This window comes from Schistocerca cancellata, chromosome 6 (assembly GCF_023864275.1).
Source record: "Schistocerca cancellata isolate TAMUIC-IGC-003103 chromosome 6, iqSchCanc2.1, whole genome shotgun sequence".
Taxonomy (NCBI): Eukaryota; Metazoa; Arthropoda; class Insecta; order Orthoptera; family Acrididae; genus Schistocerca; species Schistocerca cancellata.
Genome location: NC_064631.1, coordinates 242192067 through 242214515, shown reverse-complemented (window position 1 = coordinate 242214515; position 22449 = coordinate 242192067). Strand labels below are relative to the sequence as shown.

The window sequence follows — 22449 nt, the reverse complement described above, 5'->3', positions numbered from 1 at the left end:
TATCCCACCGGCTATTCTGTATTAGTGTTGGCACCTCACTCAGCACCCGTCGGACCCAGGAGAATGGTGTCCCACAGGGTTCTGTGTTAAGTGTCGCACACATCCTCATTGCCAATAGTGGGCTTGTACCTTCTGTTGCGCCCCTGGTTAACCTGGTGTTGTATGTCAAATATTTCTGCATCTAGTGCAGCTCCCACTCAGCAGCACCTGCTGAACGCCAGCTCCAAGGCGCCATCTGATAGGCTTTTGTGTGAGCCCTTCCCCGTGGCTTCCAGTTTTCTTCCTTCAAATTGCGGGTTGTGCATTTTTGCCCTAGACCTACAGCACACCTCGATCTAGAAATTTATTTTGGTGAGAAGTGCCTAGATGTTGTAGCACAATCCCGTTTCTTGGACCTTCTTTTCGATAAAAAACTGATGTGGCTACCTCATATTTGCCACCTGAAGACTACATGCATGCGGAAGCTTAATACTAGCCCACACATCTGGGGGTTCAGACTATGCTACTCTTCTGTACCTTTACTGTGCACTGTTTTTTTCCAGACTAGATTATAGTTGTCAGGTTTATGGCACAGCAGCACTATGGAGCTACTTGACCCTGTTCATCATTATGGGGTGTGTCTGGCTATTGGTGCGTTTCGTACTAATGTCGACTGCCCCCTCGCCGAAGTGGGTATTCCTCCTCCAGAAACACGACGGAGCCAACTCTTGTTTTCTTACGCAATCCCCATTCAACAATTCTCTGACTGTCCTATATATACTGTCCTCCTGAAACCCACCCTTGGATTGCATTGTTGGTTGCAATGCGTCTCCTTCCCTCTGTTGGTATCTCCAACTCCAATCCCTGGAAAGTCACCCTGTATTTCTTCCCGCACCCCCGTTTGATTGATGCCTCAACCACAGGCTAGGATTGACCTGTTCCAGGACCCTAAGGTCACTGTGCCCCTATGGTATTCCTGCCTGTTGTACATACCCTCCTTGAGGAGTTCCACGGTGCTACCATCTCCCACACTGATGGTTCTAAAACAGTAGATAAGACAGGTTACATTTTTACATCTCCTACTGGCATGGAAAACCATTTACTGCTGAGATCACATAATGTGTTCCCAGCAGAGTTGCTAGCAATTAATAGGGCACTCCGTTTTGTTACTTAGGCCTCCCTCTGCAGTGTTTAAATATGTACTGACTCAATAAGTAGCTTACAGGCTATAGTCCACTGCTTCTCTTGTCACCCTTTGGTCTCTGCTGTCCATGACCTATCTTTCCTTGGCTGTGCAGCTTGCTCAGTTGTCTTTCTCTGGGTCCCAAGTCGGTGGGTATCTCAAGAAATGAGGTTGCTGACCGTTTGGCTAGATGCAGATATTTATCCCCCATTCCCTTGCAGATATGTGGATTCACATCAATTCCCTTTTCACCCAAAAGTGGAATGGCATCTGGTGCGCTACTACCCTCAGTAACAAATTCCTTGCAATAAAGGAGACTACTGCGCCCTTCCTTCCGCTTCTCTCGGAAGGAGTCCAGTGTCTAATGCCATCTACACATCAGTCGTATTAGGCTCACCTACTGTTTTATCTTGTTTAACCAGCCATCAACACAGTGTGGTTTGTGGAGCCAGATCGATTTTCTCCCATGGAGTGACTTTGCACTAAGTGTAGCCTTCCAAATTCCTTGTCTTTAATATTAGGCAGACGATTCACAGATGGTTGAACTGGTCCTCAATTTCCTTCGTGAAAGTGGTTTTTGTTTTCAGTTACAAGGTTTTGCTTTCTTCCTGGAGCAGGTGCAGGGTTGTCACGGTTGGGGCCTGTCTTCAGGTTCTCTGGGTCTGTGACCCATGCCCACTCCCCCATGTAAAGACTGCTCTTTTATATCTCTGTTTTTTTGCAGTTTACATTTGACCTACTCTTTTCTGGCTTCTACAGTTTGTGTTTTTAGTGTCTTCACTCTATAGTTTGACCCCTCTGACTGGATTGGTCCACCTTTTGCAGATACCTCTATTTTACTCACTCAGCTTTTGAATTGTGGGCTGATGATATCACTGTTTAGTCCCATAACCTCCTCAATCAATCAGTCAATCAATCAATGGTTCTTTTACTTCATAATGAGTCAGCCCCCTATTGTAGTTGCGGGTCCCCCTCCACAGTAATCCTTATTTTGCTGGACTGCCCCTGCCTTTTGGCCTTTCACACTAAATATGCCCTCACCTCCCTTCACCCTCCCTCGCCTCCCTTCACCCTCCCTCGCCTCCCTTCACCCTCCCTCGCCTCCCTTCACCCTCCCTCGCCTCCCTTCACCCTCCCTCGCCTCCCTTCACCCTCCCTCGCCTCCCTTCACCCTCCCTCGCCTCCCTTCACCCTCCCTCGCCTCCCTTCACCCTCCCTCGCCTCCCTTCACCCTCCCTCGCCTCCCTTCACCCTCCCTCGCCTCCCTTCACCCTCCCTCGCCTCCCTTCACCCTCCCTCGCCTCCCTTCACCCTCCCTCGCCTCCCTTCACCCTCCCTCGCCTCCCTTCACCCTCCCTCACTCCCTCGCCTCCCTCACTCCCTCGCCTCCCTCACTCCCTCGCCTCCCTCACTCCCTCGCCTCCCTCACTCCCTCGCCTCCCTCACTCCCTCGCCTCCCTCACTCCCTCGCCTCCCTCACTCCCTCGCCTCCCTCACTCCCTCGCCTCCCTCACTCCCTCGCCTCCCTCACTCCCTCGCCTCCCTCACTCCCTCGCCTCCCTCACTCCCTCGCCTCCCTCACTCCCTCGCCTCCCTCACTCCCTCGCCTCCCTCACTCCCTCGCCTCCCTCACTCCCTCGCCTCCCTCACTCCCTCGCCTCCCTCACTCCCTCGCCTCCCTCCCTCCCTCGCCTCCCTCCCTCCCTCGCCTCCCTCCCTCCCTCGCCTCACTCACTCCCTCGCCTCCCTCCCTCCCTCGCCTCCCTCCCTCGCTCCCTCGCCTCCCTCCCTCCCTCGCTCCCTCGCCTCCCTCCCTCCCTCGCTCCCTCGCCTCCCTCACTCCCTCGCCTCCCTCCCTCCCTCGCTCCCTCGCCTCCCTCCCTCCCTCACTCCCTCGCCTCCCTCCCTCCCTCACTCCCTCGCCTCCCTCCCTCCCTCACTCCCTCACTCCCTCGCCTCCCTCCCTCCCTCACTCCCTCACTCCCTCGCCTCCCTCCCTCCCTCACTCCTTCGCCTCCCTCCCTCCCTCACTCCCTCGCGTCCCTCCCTCCCTCACTCCCTCGCCTCCCTCCCTCCCTCGCCTCCCTCACTCCCTCGCCTCCCTCCCTCCCTCGCCTCCCTCACTCCCTCGCCTCCCTCCCTCCCTCGCCTCCCTCGCCTCCCTCCCTCCCTCCCTCCCTCCCTCCCTCACTCCCTCGCCTCACTCCCTCCCTCCCTCACTCCCTCGCCTCACTCCCTCCCTCCCTCACTCCCTCGCCTCCCTCCCTCGCCTCCCTCCCTCACTCCCTCCCTCACTCCCTCCCTCACTCCCTCCCTCACTCCCTCCCTCACTCCCTCCCTCACTCCCTCCCTCACTCCCTCCCTCACTCCCTCCCTCACTCCCTCGCCTCCCTCCATCGGTCCCCCTCCCCTCCCCTCCCCCCGCTCTCTCGCCCTCCTTCATACTGTCTTCTTGGCATTTGACAGAGTTCAACTCCCATCGAACATAAAAGTGGGCTATGAGATGGTTTCTGTTCGCCCTTACATCCTAAACCCTACGCGTTGCTATCGGTGTCAGCGGTTCAATCATACCAGCCAGTCCTGTTCCAATCTGGCCAAATGCGCTACATGTGGCAAGGATGCCCATAACGGTGCTTGTCCACCTCCATCCCCTCGTTGCATCAACTGTATGGGTGACCATGCTGCTTCCTCTAGAGATTGCTCCATTTTCAAAGACGAACGGCTCATTCAGGAAATCAGTGTGTAGGAAAAGGTGTCGACCTTAGCTGCTCGAAAGTTGTTCGCCAGTCGAAAGCCCACTGTGACTCACACAGGTAAATACAGCACTGTCCTTGCCTCTCCTCGGCCAACAAAGGAGGCAGCCACTCAGACTTGTGATCTCACCTTTAGTGCCACGCTTGTCAGATCGGCCAGCGCAAAGATCGCCCGTTCAACCTCCCCACTCTCACCTGCTCACTCTATGGCTCACCCTTCTTCGGGTTCCGCTAAATCTCCTTCTCCACCACGGCGTGTCTCATCTACAGCACCGCCTGGCGGTAACCGCCCTCGACCGACTTCTGTGTTACCGAGGCGCACTGCTGGTGGCCGATCAACCGGCCGATCGCTGGTGGCAGGAGCTGCTCCCGAACACCCTATGGGTCAGGATCTTCTGCCTTCGGCTGAATGCCGTTCCACGCTGTCGGTCGCAAGCTCTGAGCAGTCGTTGAGTTGAGGGCAACCTTGGTCACATTCTTCCATTTTCTGTCCACCCTATGTCCATTATCTATTGGAATATCCGTGGCATTCAAGCCAATCGGGCTGAATTGTCGATCCTCTTACGATCCTACTCGCCGGTCATCTTCTGTCTTCAGGAAACAAAGCTGCGTCCCCACAACCACTTTGTTTCCCCCATTTCAGCCAGTCTGATTTGATCTCCCCTCTGTTGAAGGCACTCCAGCACATGGAGGACTCATGATTCTTCTCCATGATACTCTCCATTATCACCCAATCCCCTTAAACACTTCCTTCCAAGCTGTCGCTGTGCATCTTTCCCTTTCTGTATACAACTTCTCTCTTTGTACTGTCTACATTCCATCGTCCACACCAATGGCACGAGCCGATCTCCTTTATCTTCTTGGTCAGCTTCCGCCCCCCTATTTGCTGGTTGGGGACTTCAACGCCCACCACCCGCTTTGGGGATCTCCGCGTCCTTGTCCGCGCGGCTCACTATTGGTAGACGTCATCCACCAAGCGGATCTTACTTGCCTCAACACTGGGGACCCTATGTTTTTGTCTGCCCCCACGACAAATTTCTCTCATTTGGACCTTTCGTTCGGTACTGTTCCGCTAGCTCGGTGCTTTGAATGGTTCGCTCTTGCTGATACACACTCGAGTGACCACTTTCCATGTGTCCTTCGATTGCAGCCACAACTGCCATATATGCGCCCGAGACGCTGGAAGTTTGCCCAAGCAGATTGGACACTTTTTTCGTCTCTAGCGCCACTCGATGACCGTCACTTTCCTAGCATCAACGATGCAGTCACTCATATTACAGAAGTTATTCTTACAGCCGCGGAATGTTCAATACCTCGCACCTCCGAATTGCCCCGGCGCCCCCCAGTTTCCTGGTGGAACGAGGCGTGCCATGACGCAATACATGAGTGGCGACGTGCTGTTTGCGTTTTCAGACACCATCCTACTTTGGCCAACTGTATCCGCTATAAGCAGTTCCGTGCGCAACACCGTCGCGTCATCTGGGATAGCAAGGAGGCAAGCTGGGACTTCTTTACTAGCTCATTTAACACCTTCACTCCCTCCTCGGAAGTTTGGAGTCGGATTCGGCGGTTATCTGGAGCGCCTAGTTTCTCCCCGGTCTCTGGGCCTACTGTTGCACATGATAAATTAATGGACTCCATTGCAATGTCTAACTCATTGGGTCAACACTTTGCTGAGATTTCGAGCTCTTCAAATTACCCGCCAGCGTTTCTCCCGAAGAAACGAACAGCGGAAGTGCAACATCTTGCCTTCTCCTCTCAAAATCGCGAAAGCTACAATACTGTTTTCTCCATGCGGGAACTCCAACATGCACTCTCTTCTTCTCGCTCTTCTGCCCCAGGACCAGATGGTATCCACATACAAATGTTGCTGCATTTATCGTACCATAGTATGCGTTACCTCCTTCGCCTTTATAATCGAATTTGGACCGACAGTACTTTTCCCAGACAATGGCGGGAAGCTATCGTCTTTCCTGTTCCGAAACCTGGAAAGGACAATCATCTCCCCCCTAGCTATCGCCCCATTTCTCTCACGAGTAGTGTGTGTAAGTTTTTGGAGCATATGGTGAATTGCCGTTTAGCCTGGTGGCTGGAGTTCCGCAGTCTTTTAACACCTGCCCAATGCAGTTTCCGAAACCATCGTTCTGCAGTTGACCATCTTGTTGCTCTCTCCACTTATATCATGAACAATTTTCTCCGGAAACGCCAAAAAGTAGCGATATTTATTGATCTGGAGAGGCCATACGATACCTTTTGGAGGACAGGCATCCTCCGTACACTGTTCTCTTGGGGCTTTCGAGGTCGGCTGCCCCTTTTTCTTCGTGAATTTATGGCAGAGCGCACATTTAAAGTGCAGGTGAACACTACTCTCTCCCGTACCTTCTCCCAAGAAATCGGGGTACTCCAGGGCTCCGTGCTAAGTGTTGTTCTGTTTGCTATTGCCATAAATCCAATTATGGATTGTCTCCTTCCTGATGTATCGGGCTCCCTCTTTGTGGACGATTTGTGATCTTCTACAGCTCTCAACGGACCAGCCTTCTTGAACGACGTCTTCAAGGATGTCTTGATCGCCTCCATTCTTTGAGCATCGAAACCGGCTTCCGCTTTTCTTCCAGTAAGACCGTTTGCGTTAATTTTTGGCGTCGTACGGAGTTTCTTCCGCCTTCCTTACATCTAGGCCCTGTCAACCGTCCGTTCGCAGATGTCGCAAAATTCTTGGGTCTTATGTTTGACAGAAAACTGTGCTGGTCCTCCCACGCTTACTATCTAAAGCTCGCTGTCTGCGATCCCTCAACACCCTCCGTGTCCTGAATGGGACCTCCTGGGGAGCTGACAGAGTGGTCCTTCTCCGCCTCTGTCGCGCCTTAGTGTGCTCGAAATTGGACTATGGCAGCATAGTTTACTCCTCTGCTCAACCGTCTATTCTTCGGCGTCTCGACTCTATCCACCACCATGGATTACGTTTAGTGTCTGGAGCTTTTTACACCAGCCCTGTGGAAAGCCTTTATGCTGAGACTGCTGAACCTCCGCTGTCCAATCTGCGAGCTGTCCTTCTGAGTCATTACGCTAGCCATCTGTCTTCCATGCCTGCAAATCTGGCCCATGATATTTTTTTTCGACGCCTCCTTGGATTTAGGGTATGGTGACCGCTTTCCTCCCTACTTCCACCGGGAGTCCGCTTCCGTCATCTGCTCCATTCTCTTTCCTTCCACTTTCCTAAAACTTTCTTGACAACTTGGGGTACAGCACCGCCTTGGCTCCGGCCCCGGACCTGCCTGTTCTGTGATCTTTGTCAGTTTACCAAGGATGGTACCCCTTCTTGTTTATCGTCGGGCATTTGCTTCTCTCTGTGCACAAATGAAGGATGCCACATTTATTTACGCTGATGGCTCAAAAACATCGTTTGGTGTTGGGAGTAACTATATTGTTGGCGACACCCCAAATCGATTTCGGCTTCCCGACCAGTGTTCAGTTTATACTGCGGAGCTTTACGCTGTTCTCCAGGCTGTCCAATACATCCGTCGCCATCAGCGGATACAATATGTTATGTGCTCAGACTCTCTCAGCTCTCTCCTCAGTCTCCAAGCTGTGTACCCTGTCCACCCTCTCGTCCACCGGATTCAGGACTGCCTCCACTTGCTCCACTTGGGGGGCGTCTCTGTGGCATTCCTCTGGCTCCTGGGACATGTTGGTATCTGTGGAAATGAGGCGGCCGATATAGCGGCCAAGGCTGCAGTCTCTCTTCTTCGGCCAGCTATTTGTGTGATTCCCTTCACCAATCTACGGAATGTTTTATGTCGCCGTGTTGCTCTTTTATGGCACGCACATTGGTCGACACTTCCCAATAATAAATTGCGGGACGTGAAAGCTCTTCCCTGTGCTTGGACCTCTTTGTCCCGAACTCGTCGTCGTGAGGAGGTAATTTTAACTAGACTGCGGATAGGGCACTGGCGTTTTAGCCATCGGCATCTTTTAAGCGGCAATCCTCCCCCACTCTGTCCCCACTGCTCTGAACTGTGGACGGTGAGACACCTTTTACTTGAGTGCCCCTATTTTACTCCATTACGCGCCCATTTACAGCTGTCGCCTGATATGTCTTCCATTTCAGCAGATGACACGCGATCAGCCGATCGTGTTCTCGAGTTCATTAATGCCAGTGAGGTGACGACAGTCATTTGAAGCTGTTTTCTATAGTGGTTTTTAAGCTTTCGTTCTGTTTTTGGTTTTCCCACTTTTTTGAGTTTTGCTCCCATTGCTGCTGGTTTCCAGTTTCGTTTTTTAGCTTTTCCTAAGTCACAGACCGGGCACTAATGGCCATAGCAGTTTTGCACCCTAAAACCATAACAAAAAAATAATGAAGTTTTTGAGAACAGGTGATGGGAACGATAACTACACCTACATGGTGGACAGAAAGTTTCTCCCTGAAGTCTTGAAGTTTTTTGGAATATTTTTAGTAAACAGCAATTTTTTTTTACGGAAACACATTTCTACATTTGAATTAATGATTTGAAGAGTTGTTTGTTCACTTCTCAGTATTTTACATTTGTGACCCTGGTTATGTAAACATTCTTCAAATCATCTGCCAAAACTCTCTGCAAGCACTGCTATCTTTTCAGTGGAGACTGTGTTTAGTTTCTCCTAAATATATGCAATAAGCTGGTCTCCATTGCATGGATTGAGGTTCTTTGAAGACTGTATCCTCTAGTCAGGCCCATAGGTACTGTACAGGGTTTAAGTTTGGACTGTTTCCAGGCCAGTCAGTGTGAGCAATTTTGGTGAGACATTCCACTTAAATGGAAGCCTTGAATATGGGAATGAACATCTTCATGTTATGTTCCCATTTTTTAATGATACTTAAAAATGACAAAAATGTAAATAACCACAGAGTGGTATACATACAAAGTTTAAAATTAATTTAAATACTTTTGTGTAAATTCTTTACATTGTAGTAAATTAAATTTTTACAGCACTGCCTTTTCATCTCCAGGATTAAAATTTAGAGAACATAATTTTCCTGTTCTTTCATTTAGCAAAAAAAGCAAGTATGTGAAAAAATACTGAATGACAAATTTTCGTTAACTTACTAAGTCAAGGTGTGTTAAAGTTGTGAAAATGATCTGCTTTGAAGAAGTGCACCATGACAGCACCACTTGCTGCCAGCAGCAGACATATTAACTGTGGGAATATGTTCACTGTCATTCATCAAGTAATGCAGACTAGCATAAAATTCCTACAGCCAGCACCATCTGTTGTTGTAAAATGGTACTGTCTCCAGAAGCATCAAACCTGGGCAGCTCTGTTAATAAAAACAAAAATAGGCCAGGTGCAAGTAGGAATTGTGCTCTGAGGGTTCTTTATGAGCTTAATTATTTGTAGAGACAGTTCATCCATCCTGGAAATTTACAATTTCGGCGATTTTTGCCTATTGTCGACATTGATACTGCCAAGATATCGCTCTTGTGAATTCAAAGACTTTCAAGAATGTTTTAAGTGTGAAGCCAGATAACAGATGATGGAAGAAATAATTTTTGTGTGCGAGATAATTACAAATTGACAATATTTGGATTGTTTCCTTTACATGTACAGAGAAACTTGACTTCCTGCCAAATTTCAGGAGTCTATTTAACGGGAAGTGTGCTATAGGTTTTAATGAGTAAGTTTGTGAATAGCGATATATTATATGACATAAATGTTTGTATCTTTCAATTGTGAATATGATGGTACAACAGCTATATGATTTACTGGGGACGTGTGAAAATGTGTGCCCGTCTGGGACACTGGCCTACTGTTTTTTTTTTATTACATTACTTTAGAAGCTTCAACTTTTTTACACCACCAGAGACTCTAAGCCTTAGTGTGTGACATAAATTTCAACTTGTTACATCTTCACAGTACTGAGATAAAGGGTTTTTAACAGTCAAGCAGACACAAACAACTAAGTGATCGTATAAGGGTTCCATTTTGACTGACTGAGGTAAGGAAGCCTAAAAAGGGAGAAACTTTGTGTCCACCATGTAGATGTCCAGTACTTTTTGCAGAAAGTAAACTGAAGGTTTTGTTTGCTTATAGAAAATTTGTCTACTGTGGCTTCCAAATTATTATTCTATTCCTGTTCTGTGAAAATTTAATAAATACGAATTTGAAATGTGCCCTTCAGTATGTTTCTCAGCTATGTGTTTTGTTGGCTGAGGGTGCTAAATGATTTGTCAGCTTTGCATATTTTGATTCATTTATCACAAAATTCAGTACAGCCCTCTTAACCAAAGGAGGAAAAAAGTAATTTCTGAAATAGTCACTTAACTTTGGTGTAACAGAACATGTTTTGCCTTAAACCATATCAGATTCTGATTTCCACTTAAGGATTTTCATTGCTATAAAACACTCAGTTCTTTCGCATTGTTGATTAAAATGGCTTCATTTATATTTTTCATAATTTTGGGATGAATGAAAGTTGTATTGTTTTTTGTAAAACTGAATTAAAGTGACATAATTAGTGTAAGTCGGGAAAAATTCTGAATTCAGTGCAGCACATCAGTTTTGTTTTCAATTTATTGCGTATTTGTAGTTACATAGTATGGGTTTAAAGAGCAAAATTTTTGTTAATCACTCATAGTTTTGTTTTTCAGCAACTGCAGTAAGAAATAAATGGCTAATCGTATGCAATACATGTAGGCCCACCTTGGTTTCCATTCCTAAGTCAAAACACCTATAGTGCTTAACGCTTTATTAACACTGTCTTGTGAAGAGTCTCACAAAAGCTGCCCGTCACGCTTTGCTATATATGCTGCTCTATTTGATGCACTTGTTGTTCTCCATACTCCAGCATGAACATACACGTACAGCTTCAATGAAATCTTGAAAAGGCCCCTGCCCTGTTCCATTTTCTAGATTATTTTAGTGTTCATAATGTGATTTGGGGCCGTTGCCAACAAGTGCCACTGTGAAAAACTTTTGGCCCCATAGAGCACATGTGTGTCCCGAACAGAGAAGATGGGATACATTTCAGCTATGCTACAGGCCATTCTTAGTCAAAAGAAGTTCATGATTTGCTTTCAGATGAAAAATTTCCAATGTGTTTCACCTACTGCATGTGGAAGTGCATACACCTGACAGAGAAACCATTAATGGCCCTAACTGCTCCTGTAATTCTCTTTGTCCCAAGTTACTTCAGCTACAACCATGTGATCGCTGCCATATTAAACAGATGCATAATATTGCGAAACACGTGTCATGTAAGTTCAAATCGAATTAGGGTTTTTAAATTTCTACTTTTTGCCTTCTTGCTAGGATCTATAAGACTGTTTGGTCCAGAACTTTGTTGCTTCTGACTAGACTCCTGGTCCAGCATTGTTCTCAGATATTGTAATATGCCTAAGTGCCTGGTGTTGGGCCATCCATTGAGGGACACTTGTATTGTCTATTTGTTTCCTTGTTATTAAGGTGCCTCATTGTAATGTCTTTGTTGGACTAGGATGTAAATGCCTGTGTATTAATTGCGGTCTCTTAGGAGACACTTTCTGCTGTGGGTAATGGGAGTAGCTGAATCAACAAGTCACAAGATGGTGTACACTTTCTTACCAATGATTACTTGTTTCGAATCATAAGCAACCTTAGCCCCACACACAATGCAGTGTTTACTAGGCTGTTACCATTCTCTATTGTTGTAGCTGCGATGGGCTTTATTTTGTGTTTTGTTAATGTGTTTGGTGTCTGCTTCTGGAAACATCAGACGAACTGCTAAACTCGGTGCTGTGCACTTACCAAGTCAGTATAGTATGGCAATGAGGGGAAAGTTGTCAGTGCCAGTCAAGTACATTAGAATTTGTATTAATTCAACTAGGCCCATCAGTGCTGTGTGTGCAAGTAGAAAAATTCACACAATATTCTAATTGGGTTTCCTCAAAGTTTTTGCTGTTTCACTCTGTACTGCCCCATCATTAGAATCTGCTAATTTATGTGAAAATATTCCTGCCTTATTAACGGAAGGTATTTATATCAGTGGCGGTACATATTTATGTGGTTGTTAATTGTTCTGGACACAAATGATACTGTAGTTTTACGATTGTAGGTAGTTGCTAACAATTTGTACATGCTGAGTGATCTGTTGATGTAGTAGTCTCTCAACTCCGTTAGTATTCCTTTATGCACAGAAGGCAAGCAGCCTGGTCGGGGTGGCTTTTGAACCACTGTTTGCCCTCTGTAACAGGACTGTGGTGAGAGATTTTGTAAGACGTTCTATCTTTCTGTGCTTTCACAGCTTTGCCTGGTCTGGTGTACTATTTGTCATTTCCACATTTTGTGATAAGTGTAAGCTGATTTAAATCATTAATTACATTGTTGAGTGTGATTTTCCTTCTGAATTCCCTCCTGCAGATGAAAAATACCAAGAAAAAGCCCAGGAACTGGCAAAACTTCACAAGGAGATGGACTCAAGAGAACAGGAAGCAAGTGTACCAAATGACAAAAATTGTAAATGTGAAACATCACAGAAACTGAAGCGCGAATTGAAGTCCACACAGAATTATGTGAAAGTATTAGAAGATAAAATGTCTGATGCAGAGGGAGTAAACTATAAACTGGAAAAGAGGGTAATATTGTATATACGAGGGTTGCCCAGTAAATAATGCCCCATATTTTTTTTCTCCAGAAGTATTTATTCCACAACAATCAAATTTACATATGTGAAAGACTGATGTTTTGTCTACTTGCTTTATTTTTCCACATAATCTCCTTCAAGTTCGACGGCCTTTTTCCAGCGAGACACAAGAGCGTGTATTCCCTGCCGGTAAAAATCTGTACTCTGCCTACGGAGCCAGGTTGTCACTTCGTGAATCACTTCTTCGTCATCGGCAAAACGTCTTCCACGAATGAAATTCTTCATTGGCCCAAACAAGTGAAAGTCTGAAGGAGCCAAATCGGGGCTGTAGGGTGGATGGGGTAACACTATCCAACCCAGTTTCGCGATGTGTTCACAAGTCCTCAAACTTGTGTGAGGACGAGCGTTATCATGCTGAATCAAAACATCCTGTGGGTTAACATGACGCCCAAGGCGCCGGAAGCGCTGCTTAAGTTTGTCTAATGTTTTGACAGAAGCCTCTGAATTAATGGTACTGCCTTTTGGCATCACATCAATGAGAATTACGCCCTCACAATCCCAAAACACAGTCATCATGACTTTTCCGGCTGAAGGAACTGTTTTGAATTTTTTCTTCTGTGGAGAATAAGCATGACGCCATTCCATCGATTGTCTTTTTGTTTCGGGCTCAAAATGATGCACCCAAGTTTCATCACCTGTCACAATCCGTGACAAAAAGGCCTCCCCATCAACGTGAAAGCGTCGCAACAAATCGAAAGAAATGTCTTTTCTTTGGGATTTGTGATCGACAGTAAGACACCGAGGAACCCATCTTGCACACACTTTTGAGTATCCAAGCTGATTGATAATCACATCCACACTTCCTTTGCTTACTGACAACTCCAGTGCCAATTGTCGAGTCGTAATGCGTCGATCCCGTCGAATGAGAACATCAGCCCGCTGCAACATGTCAGGCGTGACAGCCGTGGGAGGCCTTCCCGACCGCGGCAAATCTCGGAGCTCCGCAGCACCGCCCTCTGATGCTTTCACCCTCTGTGCCCAGCGACCAACAGTACTCCTATCGACTGCAGATGTTCCGTAGACTTTGCACAAGCGTTTATGAATATTGTCCACGGTTTCTTCCTCTGCTACGAGAAATTCAATCACTGCACGTTGTTTATGACGGATGTCACCTGCAGACGCTATTTTAGAACATTCCTACACCACCGCTCTCTGTCGGAGGAAATTGAAACTTTGCGTACACACGCGGGAAACTTCAAATAACTCGCACCTAAAGTGTCACATTTCTAATATTTTTTATTTCGGAGAAAAAAAATATGGGGCATTATTTACTGGGCAACCCTCGTACATCTCCTTATATGTCTTTGTGTTGCTTTACCTATCAATGTTACATTTCCACAACTATCTGTGTAGGTCAGTTTATCCCAAAGAAAATATTTCTGCTGTGTTATTGGTGTTGTATTTGTCAATAGTTAGATTACACACCTAATTAGTAATTTTAGTAGCTTCTAATTGTGAAGAACTTACAATTTTTCTGATTGAACCAAGCTATTGGGAACCTTTCTTCCTTCTTGGGCTGAATTTCCTTCCTCGTTGCCCTCCCTCTCTGTCCCATCCTGTCTCTCGGTGTCCTTGCGTACATCAGTCCAGCTATCCTGGTTTTTGGTATTTCTTATGGTTTTTTTTTCCTCTTCTTTTTCTTCCTCACCTTTCCATTGTAGCATTGTTGTTCCCCCTTTGGGATTTGATCTCCCCTTCCAAAGTTTGTCTCTGTAGTGTGAACCAACTGGGAAGAACGCCTTACGTAGTGACTTCGGCGTGTAGCTTTACTAGCTCTTCCATCTCTTACTTAACGCAATTGTCCTTTAAACGATGTATAGCTAGCACGAACTAGTCCATGTGGTGGGGTCGTTACGTACCCATTTAGTTGAGCCCTTTGACAACACTGGGATCACACTTCTAATACCTGAGCTGCTACATCTCCATGTGTGCATCGGAGTGGTTGGTTGTCATCTTGGAACATCTCAACTTGCGGGTTCAGGGGTAAAAATAGGCCCGCGGTATTCCTGCCTGTCGTAAGAGGCGACTAAAAGGAGTCTCAAATGTTTCGGCCTATATGTGATGGTCCCCTAAGAGGTTTATCCACTACATTTCAAAATTTCCCATTTGCGGAAGGACGCCTTACGTGGTACATTATATATATCCATCTTGCCCCAAGATCTGCCACGTTCGTTATTGTCATGGAGTTGGACTCCCACCGAGCTTCTGGGCACATCGGCTGAAGCGTGCTCCGAGTAGCATACATTCCCACCATTGTGCACTTCCATCTTTGCCCTCGTGATATACATGGATATTCGACAACCAACATCCAGCACGGTAGCCAGCCCGTTGTGGTGGGGTCGTCATGTACCCTCTTGGTGGTAGCCCCCTGACTACACAGGGATAGCACTGCTGATGCCTGAGCTGCTACTCCCCCACGTATGCCAAGGAGTAGATGCCTATCCCTCTGGGGCATCAGGACTCCCAGCAAAGGCCATCCTGCCAGGTGGTCTTTGCTGTGGCTGGGTGGCGCCTGTGGGGAGAGCCCCTGGTCGGAGTGGGTGGCATTGGGATGGATGACCCACAATGAAGCGTGGTACATCGTCTCTCGCTGGTCGGCCTCCACCAGCAATCTCTAAGCGATCGAGGTCTAACCTCAACGGCAAGAAATACGATCCAAGATCATTTCCCTCCCTGGCCACTCCATGGGAGGAACATATGGCTAAAGAAGGCAGTGGGGATTATTCACCCCAGTACCTCGCCTGTACGTGAGTTGATGGTGATTCATTAATGTCGATGAAACCTCAGCTTTTTGCGGAGCATATAGAGGACAAGTTCGGGGAGGTGGAGGGCTTGTCCAAAATGCACTCTGGTTCAGTTCTCATCAAAACAGCACCCTCTGCCCAGTCACGGAGGTTGCTTGCTTGTGACAAGTTGGGTGATGTTTCCGTTAGCATCATGCCCCATAAGAGCCTAAACATGGTGCAGAGTATTATCTTCCACAGGGATCTTCTTCTGCAGTCCGACGATGAACTACGCGCCAGCCTAGAACGGCGAGGTGTTCACTTTGTCCGGCGCGTCCATCGGGGTCCGAGGGATAATCAGGTAGCCACCGGTGCCTTTATCTTGGCCTTCGAGGGTAATGTCTTACCCGAAAAGGTCAAGGTGTTGGTTTACCGCTGTGATGTAAAGCCATATATCCCTCCTACGATGCGGTGTTTTAAATGCTGGAAGTTTGGGCATATGTCATCGCGATGTACTTCCGGCTTCACGTGTCGAGATTGTGGACGTCCTACGCATCCCAATACTCCATGTGCCCCGCCTCCCATCTGTGTTAACTGCGGAGAAAACCATTCCCCCTGCTCACCGGACTGTAGGATATTCCAGAAAGAACGGAAGATAATGGAATATAAGACCCTGGACCGCCTGACCTACACCGAGGCTAAGCAGAAATATGAGAGGCTACATCCAGTGCCAGTGACATCAACCTATGACGCTGCTGCAACAACGGTTCTATCTTCTCCCGTGTCATCGTGTGTGGTTGGCTCTACGATCTGTCAAATTCCACCAGCCCCCTTGATTGTGGGGGGCACGTCACTCCCTGTTGCTCCTGCTCCATCTACTTCAGGAGCAACACCCCCCCCCCCCCCCCCCCCCCCCCCCAGCCATCGGGGACATCAGTTCCCCCTTCCCAGCCGGAGAAGCGTAAGGCTTCTTCAGCTCCTCTCGCCTGGAAAGGGTCCCTTGGGGACCTCCCTTTGCAAGTTCCGACCAGCGGAAAAGCGGACAGCCCCAAGTGGTTGAAACAACCACGGGTCGCTGGTCATAGGGACTCACGGTCGTCGTCCATCCCTAAGACTGATCCAGTGAAGCCCTCCCAGCCTGAACCACCGGAGGCCCACTCAACAAGCAGAAGAAGAAAAAGGTTCCCAAGAATCCCGACATTGCGGTGGCACCCGTCCCACCACTTCCTACAAGCTCAGTGTCAGACGATGAGGTCAAGATTCTGGCATCTGCTGAAGACCTGGATCTGGCAGCAAGTGACCCAGCGGCGTAATCTGCCTCCCCATTCCCCTCACGCCTTTCTCAGCCATGGACAATATCATCCTCCAGTGGAACTGCGGCTGTTTCTTCCACCATCTTGCTGAGCTCAGACAGCTTCTCAGCCTTCACCCTTTCTTCTGCATTGCTCTTCAAGAAACTTGGTTTCCGGCAATGCGAACCCCCGCCCTCCGTGGCTATCGCGGTTATTATAAGAACCGGGCAGCTTACAAAAGGGTGTCTGGTGGCATCTGCATCTATGTCCTTCACTCTCTTCATAGTGAGTCTGTCCCTCTACAAACACCTTTAGAGGCTGTCGCTGTTCGGGTGTGGACGCCACAGCTGTTACTGTCTGCAGTCTCTATCGTCCACCGGATGATGATGTCCCACAGCATGTCCTGGCAGCGCTGATAGCCCAATTGCCGCCACCTTTCCTGTTACTGGGCGACTTCAACGCCCATAACCCTCTGTGGGGTGTGTCAGTGGCAACAGGTCGAGGCACCACCGTTGAGCATGTATTGGCACAGCTCGAACTTTCCATTTTAAATGATGGTGCCTTCACACATTTCAATGTGGCACATGGCACTTACTCCGCCATCGGCCTTTCGATCTGCAGCCCTAGCCTCTTACTGTCTGTCCAGTGGAGTGTGCATGACAACCTGTGGGGTAGTGACCACTTTCCGATCTTTCTGTCACTGCCACAACATCACTCTTCTGGGTGCCCTTGCAGATGGGCTATGAATAAGGCTGACTGGGACTTGTTCTCCTCCATTGCCACTATTGAGCCTCTTTCTAATGAAGCCATTGATGCGGTGGTTCACTCGGTCACCACCGTCATCGTTACTGCCGCAGAATCTGCCGTTGCCTGTTCTTCTGGGTCCTCTCGGCAGAGGACTGTGCCTTGGTGGTCGCCTGCGCAGGCCCGCCGCATCATTCGCCAACACAAGCAGGAGTGCTGGGAATGGTATGTCTCCACCATTGGCCTCCATGTATCTCCATTGCACGTCTGGGCCAAGATTAGACGCCTCTATGGCTATCGGACCCCTGTCAGCATCCCTGCGCTGTCACTGAATGGGGGCAATTTGTACTGACTCCGACATAATTGCCAACAGCTTAGCAGACCATTTTGCTCTCAGTTCCACATCTGTGAATTACCCACTGGCTTTCTGCTCCATTAAAGAGCGGTTGGAACATCGGAGCCTTTCATTTCACACGCGCCATCCTGAATCCTACAATTTCCCATTCACTGAGTGGGAATTCCACAGTGCCCTAGCCGGTTGCCCTGATACAGCTCCCCGGCCAGATCGCATCCACTGTCAGATGCTGAAACACCTCTCAGTGGACTGCCAGCGACACCACCTCGACCTTTACAACCGCATCTGGGTCGAGGGTGACTTTCCATCGCAATGGCGGGAAAGTATTGTTATCCCCGTTTTGAAACCTGGCAAGAATCCATTGGAGGTGGACAGCTACTGCCCCATTAGCCTCACCAATGTTCTTTGCAAGTTGCTCGAACACATGGTGAGCCGGAGGTTGAGCTGGGTACTTGAGTCTCGGGGCCTTCTGGCTCCGTCTCAGGGTGGGTTCTGTAAAGGCCACTCTGCCGCCGACAATCTGGTGAGCCTGGAGTCAGCCATCCGTACGGCCTTTGCCCCCCGTCAGCACCTCGTTGCTGTCTTTTTCGACATGCGGAAGGTGTACGATACGACGTGGCACCCTCACATACTCTCTATGCTTCATGGTTAGGGTCTTTCAGGGTCCACTGCCGATTTTCCTACAAAATTTTCTGTCGCATCGTACCTCCTGTGTGCAAGTCGCAGCCTCCCATAGTTCCTCCCGAGTTCCCGAGAACGGGGTACCACAGGGACCTGTCCTAAGTGTCTGCCTGTTTTTAATTGCAATTAACGGGCTCGCTGTGGCGGTGGGAACGTCTGTCTCAGCTTCCTTGTATGCTGACGACTTCTGCCTCTACTATAGCTCCATTGGCATTGCTGCTGTTGAACGTCAGCTGCAGGGCACTATCCTCAAGGCGCAGTCTAGGGCTGTAGCGCATGGCTTCCAGTTTTCGGCTGCTAAGACCTGCGTTAAGCATTTCTGCCGGCTACGAACAGTTCACCCTGAGCCGCGGCTTTATCTTGCCGGCGAACTTCTTGCTGTGGTGGAGACACACCGTTTTTTGGGTGTGGTTTTTGATGCCTGGTTGACTTGGCTCCCACATATTTGGCAGCTTAAACAGATATGTTGGCGGCCTCTTAATGCTCTGTGATGCTTGAACCACACCAGCTGGGGCGCCGACCGATCTACCCTCTTACGGCTCTACCGGGCGTTAATCCAGTCCCATGTGGATTATGGGAGCCTGGCTTATGGTTCAGCATCCCCATCTGCGTTGCGCGTGCTGGACCCAATCCTTCACAGCGGGATCCGACTTGCCACTGGTGCTTTACGGACCAGCCCTGTGGACAGCATACTTGTGGAGGCAGGCGTCCCTCCACTGGGCTTACGGCGCCAACGTTTACTGGCCGCTTATGCTACGCATGTTTGTAGCTTGCCCGGGCATCCTAATTATTGTCTCCTGTTCCTGCAGTCAGTCGTCCATCTCCCGGAACGTTGGCCCCGGTCGGGTTGTACGATAGCGGTCCGCATCAGAAAGCTTCTCTGCGGGCTTGGGGTTTACCCTCTTCCACTTCCTTTCCGGGCCCCTCTGCGTACACCCCCGTGGTGTGTGCCCCACCCTTGCCTTCTGCTCGAATTGTCACAGGGCCCGAAGGACTCAATCCCTCCGGAGGCCTTCTGCCGCTGCTTTCATTCCATCCTTGCCACATATCAGGGCTCTGGCGTTGTTTACACTGATGGTTCGATGGTTGCTGGTCGTGTTGGTTATGCTCTCACTAGGGGACCATTTCGAACAACGTTCATTTCTGGCTGGCTGCAGCATTTTCACTGCTGAGCTGGTCACCATCTTTCGTGCCCTAGAGTATATCCGCTCCTGCTCAGGTGAGTCCTTTGTTATCTGTAGCGACTCCCTGAGTGGTTTACGAGCTATCGACCAGTGTTTCTCTCGTTCTCATCTGGTGATGGCTATCCAGGAGTCCCTGCATACTCTTGCCCGTTGCGGCTGCTCTGTGGTCTTTGTGTGGACCCCAGGCCATGTTGGGATACCCGGCAATGAAAATGTTTACTGCGGCATAAGGACCCGCCTCTATGTTGATGCGGGTCAGCTTTGACGGTGGTCCACATTTTGTTGGCCTGTCCTCTTTTAAGTGTGCTCAGGCAGACGTTTGCGCTGCCTGATACGCTCCCTGCCCTTTTACCTGATGACACTGCCATGGCAGGCTTAGTTTTGCATTTTATTCGGGCAGGGGGTTTTTATCATTTAATCTGAGCATTTGTTATGCTTTTTTGTGTTGATTCTGGCCTTTGGCCTATGATTTTAGACTGAGTTTTTAATGTGTCTCTCGGTGGTTGGCTTCTTTTTTGTCTCTATGGTCGGCCAACCACTGTCACACACTGTGTGATTTTAATTCCTTTTGTCTGGACTCTGTCTGTCTTTCTTGTGATGTGTCGTCTGTTGTTGTCTCCATTATTCGTTTTTATTCTGTGTGGGTGTTTTCAATTTTGGAAAAAGGGACTGATGACCATTGCAGTCTGGTCCCTTTAATCCCCCAAACCAACCAACGAACCATAATGCCCTTGCTGTGGTTGTGTGACACTCCAGAGAAGAATCCCTGATCGGAGTGGGTAGCACAGGGTGGTCGCTTTGCACATGAAACACATTAAGCTTCAAAAATGTGGTCATTCTTCTGTGGTCACCCCTTCAGTTGGGAATGGATCTTTCAATTTTGCTTCTTATCAACCTGTGGCTTTACCTTCCCAGGCTACATCTTGGGAGGAGGGCCATGCTCGCCAGCTTCGGGTACAACCCTCATCCAATACGTGGTCTTCACCATGACTGTTGGAACACTGTCACCACTATCCATTGATTATTTTTTGAGCAAACTATCAAAGACAAGTTTACCGAAGTGGAGTCTCTCAGTAACATGTGATTGGGTTCAATGTTGATTAAAACAACTTCGGGAGCATAGGGGCTGTGTTCTTCAAACTGATGAGGAACTCTTGGCCAGTCTGGAACAGAAGGGCAGTATTTTGTTTAACGTGTTCAGGAAGGCTGTAAGGACAATTGTGTCGATACCAGCACATTTATTTTGGCATTTGAGGGGGGGATATCCTCTCAGAGGAGGTCAAAGTTACACTTTGTCAGTGTGACATGAAGCCATACATCACACCACCCATGATGTGTTTTCGGTGTTTATGTTAAGAGCACTCGTCTTTCCACTGTACAGCAGGCCCTCTGGGTGTTGAATATGGATGCCCACTCCCTGAGGGGGAACTCCTGTGTTCTGCTGTGTGGGTGCATGGATGATTGCCTCTAAATCTGAGCCAGCAAATCAATATAAAATAGTTAAATGCCAGCAGGGGCCTTATGTCAGTATTTTCATTTAGCAGTTAGTCGTTGTCTGACATGCAGTACATAAACTCTAGAGGGTATCAGACTCTGACCCATGATGCTGTATAAATGCTACCACCATTTCTTTTAGATTTGTTTTTGGTGGGATCTGCCCTGAGCAAAACACAATTGTATCGTTTCTCTATTTCCCAGACATGTTTCGCTGAAGTTTCTGCATCAGCCAGCTTTCATTTTCTTTCTATTAACCTGGAGAAATGCTCTTTATTACGTGTGCATACATAAATTTCAGTTACAAGATTATTTAAAAAATTTTGAAAACAAAGTTTTGTATATATACATTGTTACTACATGCTGTGATTTTCCTAGGTTTCTATGTTTTTATTGCACTCGGTTTCTTTCACAATTTCTCATCTGAGACCTTATAGAAAAGTTATTTACTTCAAAAATTTTACAGCTGGGAATTTTGCGGTTAGGCCTAACATTAAATAATACTGTTTCTTTTTTAATTAATACAGTTTCTTTTTTAATTAATACAGTTTCTTTTTTAATTAATACAGTTTCTTTTTTTAATTAATACAGTTTCTCTTTTTTTAATTAATACAGTTTCTCTTTTTTTAATTAATACAGTTTCTCTTTTTTAAATTAATACAGTTTCTCTTTTTTAAATTAATACAGTTTCTCTTTTTTAAATTAATACAGTTTCTCTTTTTTAAATTAATACAGTTTCTCTTTTTTAAATTAATACAGTTTCTCTTTTTTAAATTAATACAGTTTCTCTTTTTTAAATTAATACAGTTTCTCTTTTTTAAATTAATACAGTTTCTCTTTTTTAAATTAATACAGTTTCTCTTTTAAATTAATACAGTTTCTCTTTTAAATTAATACAGTTTCTCTTTTAAATTAATACAGTTTCTCTTTTAAATTAATACAGTTTCTCTTTTAAATTAATACAGTTTCTCTTTTAAATTAATACAGTTTCTCTTTTAAATTAATACAGTTTCTCTTTTAAATTAATACAGTTTCTCTTTTAAATTAATACAGTTTCTCTTTTAAATTAATACAGTTTCTCTTTTAAATTAATACAGTTTCTCTTTTAAATTAATACAGTTTCTCTTTTAAATTAATACAGTTTCTCTTTTAAATTAATACAGTTTCTCTTTTAAATTAATACAGTTTCTCTTTTAAATTAATACAGTTTCTCTTTTAAATTAATACAGTTTCTCTTTTAAATTAATACAGTTTCTTTTTTATTAACTCTGTTTTTTTATTGACTGTGTTTCTTTTTTTAATTAATGCTGTTTCTTTCTAATTAAGTTTACAGTTACACAGTGCACCACTCAATATATTAAGAAGAGTAGCACACGAACATTATTTAATATTACAGTGAATTAAC

General features: G+C 47.1%; 1 protein-coding gene across 3 annotated transcripts in view; it reads left to right on the top strand.

The window, feature by feature from the left end:
• LOC126190960 (myosin-11-like) overlaps positions 1-22449 on the top strand; it is a 216523-nt gene that overhangs the window by 49066 nt on the left and 145008 nt on the right. For all 3 annotated transcript variants that reach the window (XM_049931622.1, XM_049931621.1, XM_049931623.1), the window contains exon 7: positions 12289-12503. In XM_049931622.1, coding sequence (XP_049787579.1) covers positions 12289-12503 — 215 coding nt within the window. The remainder of the gene's footprint in view (positions 1-12288; positions 12504-22449) is intronic.